The sequence below is a fragment of the Mastomys coucha genome, unplaced genomic scaffold, assembly GCF_008632895.1.
Source record: "Mastomys coucha isolate ucsf_1 unplaced genomic scaffold, UCSF_Mcou_1 pScaffold15, whole genome shotgun sequence".
In the NCBI taxonomy this organism is placed as follows: domain Eukaryota; kingdom Metazoa; phylum Chordata; class Mammalia; order Rodentia; family Muridae; genus Mastomys; species Mastomys coucha.
In genome coordinates, this window is record NW_022196897.1 from 44,262,699 (window position 1) to 44,269,235 (window position 6,537).

Genomic DNA, 6,537 nt, shown 5'->3' on the forward strand with positions numbered 1-6,537 from the left:
TTATGCTGGTCCTGAACTCTCTATAGCTGGCTATGGCCTTGAACTACTGATTCTTTTGCCTCCAGCAAATGAGTGTTGGGAGTACAGGCGTGTGCTACCCTACTTGTTTGATGCAGTATTGGGGATTGAACCCCATCCCCAGGTGAGCACTGCACATGCACACACACACACATACACACAGGTCCCCTGTGCTTTTTAGCCCTTTCTCTGCCTTAAACATCCTGCAAGTAATATTATAATTGCCGCCTCATCCTTTTGTCTACTACTCTATAGAATGCTTGGGGGACTTCTCAATATAGTGATTTGTTGAGTGAGTGGTGCTGAGTCCAGCATCTACAGATCTCATGAGCATTAGGACATTTTGGATGCATCCATCAGCGGAGCTCACCCCCCAGATTCCTGTCTAATCAAACTATCAGGCTTGGAAAAGGAGACCTAGGAAAGGACGGATCCGAGAGGAGTGGAGCACAAAGGCCCCTTTCTTAAAGACTGTCATTACTTGCCAATACTGCTTTATTATCTCTAATTCCAACCCCCCTTCTTTATTTCCCTGAGATCAACATATTCTAGGGAAGGTAGAGTGCAGATGTATTTTTGTTACTCAAAGCCGTATGAAGCCAAAATGAGCCTTTCTCCTGTCATAATTCTAAGTAGGGCCTTAGGCTGTGTTTACTGCCTCTAAAATAAGCATGGTGCTTAGCTTCTCAGTTGCAACACTTTCCAGCTTTTTGGAAAGAAATAAACAAAAATAAAATGTTATGTTAAAGTACTGTCAGAAATTAAATAAATCGCCCTCGGTAGTACCGCGTGTGTATGTAAGTGTACATTTTTACAGTGGTGAAGCTCCTCAGTACAACTTGTGCAACAATTGGTACCCCCATCCCCATATTCACAGTTTTCTGCATCTTGCCAGTGATATTACTTCATTCTGTTGTAACTAGTTAGTCTGCTTTTGTATTTATTTCCTTAAGATTCTCTGCACAGTCAGCGTAGTATAGAAGTGTAAGACTTGGTCTCTGTTGCCAGTTTGGGTCGCTACAATTCCAGTTCTGCCGTGAGCTGGTCACTCAGTTTTGGGCTAACTCCTGCCTCTGTATCTCAGTCCTGGCTTCCTAAGTGGAGAGCAAAACACACCTGACTCAGGCTTGCTGTGGAGATTCAATGACCTGACTCAGGCTTGCTGTGGAGATTCAATGAGCAGAAAAAAAGCGAGCACCTTATTAGACCACCTAGAGCACAAGTGCTGGACCCACGGTTGGTTAAACTACCTAGAGCACAAGTGCTGGACCCACGGTTGGTTAAACTACCTAGAACACAAGTGCTGGACCCACGGTTGGTTATTACTTTTAAGTCACTTTTGTAGAGGTGCAATTTGGGTAGTGAAATCAACTCTTTATAACACACTCAGTTACAGTTATGTCATTATAACCACAGTTAAATTACAGAATGTTCTCTCATCCCCAAGGTGTTTCTTGTCCCAGGGACTGCAATCACTGATCGGATTTTTGATCCCATACTTTGTTTTTTACTTAACTTTGTTTATATAGAATGATCACAATCATGTAGTACAGAGACATCTGAGTATGGCTGCTTTTGCTTAGCACAGAGATTGGTTGGTTTTTCTGTGTGAGGCACAGGCCTGTAGGTCACAGAGTCATGTGGTGACCACTCTGCATTCCTCCATGGGCACTCATGCATGTATTGCTTAGGTGTGTCTGTGCTCTGGTAGAATGTGGGCTCAGACTTTAATTTGAATTTGAGTCAATTCATCCCTAGTTCTTTGTGAAATCACTCACTGATCATTATTCCATTTCAGAAGTATACCACAGTTAGACACTCATCAGGTATGGTGGTGGTTAATCTCAGTTTTCAGCATGAGAATTGGAATCCCTCAGAGATGGGCCTCTGCATGCCAGTGGGGGATTATCTTGATTAGGTTAATAGAGGACAGGCCACTAAGAGGCATGTCGGTCACTCCTAGCAGTTGAGTGCTATCCAAAGGAAATGAAGAAAGAGGTATAAAAAGCAGGAGAAAAGTTTCTTGGATATGACTTGACAGTCAGTTGTACGTGATCATGTGGTAGTATTGTGGAAGTGAGGTGCCTTGTGATGAGGCAGGTGATGGTGTGGTGTGTATGTAAAAATCTAGATACTAGTGAGCTTAGTGGGTCAATATTAAAACTGAATAATTCAGGGGCTTAATGAATCTTTAAAGAATTTTTAGGATAGATGTTGGAAACATATGAGATGTTGGAAACCTATATTCTTTATATGGAAACATCGATGTTGTCTTGGACGATGTTGTCTTGGACGAGGTCTTGCCCCATAGTCCAGGCTGGCCTTGAGCTTTTAATCCTCTCTCTTCCCTGCCTCTTGTGGCTGAGCTCGAAGGAATGTATCTACTATATTATGGTGAAAGAGGTGTTTTTAATATTGAGGTAAGACAGCCTGAGACTATTCCCACAAAAGGTCAGAAATCTTGTAGTCAATGGGCATGACTCTGCCCCCCACCCCCGCCCCTGCATCTCACCCACACACTAAAGGGGATGCTGAGCTAGTTCAGTCTTCACGGTTTGACCAGAAGAGGGAGTTTTTAGAATTAACAAGTTCTAATGAACTATACCATAATATGGTCTTTAAACTTATTTCTCAACTATTTCTAGAAAACTTACAAGGCAGAAAATGTCAGCAGTTCTGTTGATGTGTGAAAATGCTCTGGCGGTTTAGTCACTTGTCAGTCCCATGTCCAAATCCTTCCCATCTGTCATGGTGCGGTTCTCCCCTCACCCCCCAGTGGTCATAGTCTGCACCCCCCATGTTGGCATTTGCGTTTTCTACAAATGTGGTATATATGTATGTGTGTGTGTGTATGTATGTATATATGGATGTATACATCCATCCATCCATACTATCTCTCCACTTGTTCTATTTCCCTTCTCATTAGCTGAAGAAGACTAACACCATAGCTGGAAGAGTCTAGTCCTTCATAGAACCTAGCAGTTTTGTTTTTTAAATTTGTCTTGTTACACAAGGAAACAGTTATTAATGCATGCATAGGCAAAGTCATATGCAGAATGGAATTTTTTTTTTTTATTTTTACTTTTTTGGCTTTTCGAGACAGGGTTTCTCCATGTAGGCCTGGCTGTCCTGGAACTCACTCTGTAGATCAGGCTGGCCTTGAACTCAGAAATCTGCCTGCCTCTGCCTCCCAAGTGCTGGGATTAAAGGCGTGTGCCACCACCACCCGGCCTCAGAATGGAATTTTTAAAAAAGTTTTAGCAATTAAATTAATAATTTAAAAACTGATAAACCATGTTGTGAGGATGAAGGTCAAAGGATAGTTTGCTGGAGTCTGTTCTCCCCTCCCACATGGCTCCTGGGGATTGAACTCAGCTTGTCAGAGACTCAAGCTGCGTCCCTGTGGCCCAAGAGAGGGTTTTCCTAACTTTCTCTAAACTTTTGGCTTTATTTTCATACAAATAAAACTGATTTGAGGATACTTAATTCAATTATAGGGAATAGTTTGATTATCTTAACTGAAGTGAAAAAAAATTATCTTGAGTGAGTGGAATAATGTCCATGTAGGGAGCCGTGAACACAGCTGGATATGTTGGTAAACACTTTAAGTCCTAGCTAGCTCCTAGGTCAGTTTGGGGCCAGACTGGGCTGCATAAACTATTCCAAGCCATCTTTTAGATACAAGGAAAGATTCATTCTTAGAAGACCTGAGAGCTCCTCTTGAGCAAACTTGCCCCTGCTCATTCAGAGCTTCATAGGTAAAGAGTGGGAGAAGAGCCTTCATTGTGCTAATCTTGGGATGCAATGGAGAGAAACAGAATTTGTGGTCTTTAGATATCTAATGGAGCTAATTCTCTTGTGGTAAATGAATTTACACTACAGTAAGAAAAAAAAATCCAGCTACCTATTTTTCTGTATGTTTAATCTTGACTTCTGGTTGTGGCACTGTGATACATACACACATATAAGTATCACACACATACACATATAAGATTTTTTTTTTTTAAACAAGTTATCTCCCATGTAATGCAGGCTGGCTCTAGGACTCACTTTTAACCCTAGAATGCCTTCCTACTTTAGTTTCCATAGTGTTGGAATTGTAGATGTTGGTCAACAGAGTGGTGCAATCTCCTTTGCTTCTGGTTGTCCTGGGTATGGATCAAAGAGTCTTACAAATACTTGTAGTGGGTTGATCTGATGCTTTCTACAACAAATATTAGGCAAGCACTCTAGAGGAAAAAAAAAAAAGCACAAGTATTTTTGCTTTGGACTGTTGATGAGTTATGCTGTTAAAGAACCAAGAAATTTAATGGAATTATGCCTAGCTTTATTATTACTATTAAGTTTTCAACAATCTAAATAATTCAGTGTAAACATAGGAAATCTTTATCTTATATTTATATATTTGATCGGGAAAACCTCTTATTAAAATTTTTGAAAAAGTATCATTCCCACTGAGCATAGTAGATTTATGTAAACAAGATGCTAACTTACGGTAAGCAGATTTTTGATTACACCAAATTTTAAGTTGACAAATCAAAATCAAGAGCATATTTTTGTTATGAGAATTGAACAAGAAATATATACTTTTGAAGAAAATGCACAATGGTTGTAAAGTGTTATTTTCCCCTTTCACACGGTTATCTGTACTTTAAAATCTTTTCTGAATGGTTTGATGCTACTGGGTAAAATACCTCCACCTGAGTCCTCAAATTGGTTTACGTAGAGAGTTTGGGAGTTGCTACCCAGTGGCAGAAATAACTAGACTTTGCTATATATAAAACTCAAACAGTTGAGATATGAATTTGCAACCAGGTGTTCTGTGGGTAAAAAAACCTGAGACCCACATAAAGAAATCCTGCGACTGCATGTGGACTGTGGGCTAGCCTCTGTAATCTTCATTTACATTAGGGATTTCTTCCCAGTCTACTGTATGCTTGGCTAAATTGACATTGGTGATGTGTGACGCCAGCCTGTGTGCTTTCCCTCAGGTGAGCCTGGCATATGTGGAAGCAGCAGAGTGCCTCACAGAGCCTGTGAACCGGGAGCCTCCTTCTAGAGAAGCTCAGCTCATGACTTTGCGGAACACATCCGAATTTGACATCCTTGTTATCGGAGGAGGAGCCACAGGGTGTGGTTGTGCCCTAGATGCTGTCACCAGAGGTGAGTCCTGAAAAACATTGTGTCTTCCCTCCTGTGAATGCAGACAGCGTTTGAATCATGAGCTTACATTTATCTTGATGTTCCTTAATTTCTGGTCCTTCCTGCAACATTCTTGCAATTTTCAAAATCTAGGCACTCACCACAGTTTTAAAACTAAATATAGCTATAAATATGTATTTAATTTCCACAGACTTGTTTGAAAATAAAACTCTGTATTCCTGAAAATGTACTCATGTACACCGTGTAGCCTAAGTATTTTTCTGTTTACCCTGAATCATGATAAATTTAACATATAGACACACCAGAGTTTTCTCTTGTTACCACATTGACTTCTGTTTTCATAGAATTTCATGCGTCCACTCATGGTGTATAATTTGAGGGAACTTATACTCTAGCATGCTAAAGCAGGTGGGAAGAATGGTTTATAGTTATTACAAAGCAACTTGAGCTTAGTTTCCTCACCAACGTGGGCAGGAGAGTGGAAAGATAGATATCTTTATGGAAGGCTGTGCTTGCGACTGCTCTACTCAGAGGACTTACTATAGCTAACAATCTTCTGTGCTTAAGAGAGTCATTTGTTTAGCAGGAGTCAGTCAGGAAACCTTTCCCCCCCCTTCAGTTATTTTCTTTCTTTCTTTTTTTTAAATTTTATTTAAGTTTTATTTATTATTATGTAAGTACACTGTAGCTGTCTTTAGACACATCAGAAAGGGCATCAGATCTCATTATGGATGGTTGTGAGCCACCATGTGGTTGCTGGGATTTGAACTCAAGACCTTAGGAAGAACAGTCAGTGGCTCTTACCCGCTGAGCCATCTCACCAGCACTATTTTCTTGATTTATTCAAAAATATATAACCATTCTTTTAATTTCAGTTTCGCAAATGTTTGGAGTCCTTACTGCCTGCGTAGTTGTGTAGCAGGCACTACAAGAGAATAGTACATAGATGATCTATAGTCAGAGCCTTTGGGGAGCTTTTGTGCACAGGTCACATTGCAGAGAGCAGGTACCTTTCAATCAGACATTTTTTTTTTTTTTTCCTTTTCCTTTGTGGCTCTTTGAGACTGGGTTTCTTTATGTAACAGCTTTGGTGGCTGGCCTGGAATTCAGTTTGTAGACTAGTTTGGCCTTGAACTCACAGAAGTCCACCTCCCTCTGCCTCCTGAGTGCTGAGAATTAAAGGCATGTGCCACCATCACTGCTGGACTAGGTATGTATATTCTTATTGACAGTGATCAGGAGCAGAAAAACTACTGGCACATGTAAATTGGCAAATACTGAGAGGCAAATACTGTTTTCGGATAGGGACCTGGCTTGAAGAAATATGCTGGAGGAAGTGCATTGGGGGGGGGGGGG

General features: G+C 40.7%; 1 protein-coding gene across 5 annotated transcripts in view; it reads left to right on the forward strand.

Moving 5' to 3' along the window:
* Positions 1 to 6,537, forward strand: part of Gpd2 (glycerol-3-phosphate dehydrogenase 2) — a 132,106-nt gene that overhangs the window by 44,890 nt on the left and 80,679 nt on the right. For all 5 annotated transcript variants that reach the window (XM_031370302.1, XM_031370301.1, XM_031370299.1 and 2 more), the window contains exon 3: positions 5,010 to 5,181. In XM_031370302.1, the coding sequence (XP_031226162.1) occupies positions 5,010 to 5,181 (172 nt within the window). The remainder of the gene's footprint in view (positions 1 to 5,009; positions 5,182 to 6,537) is intronic.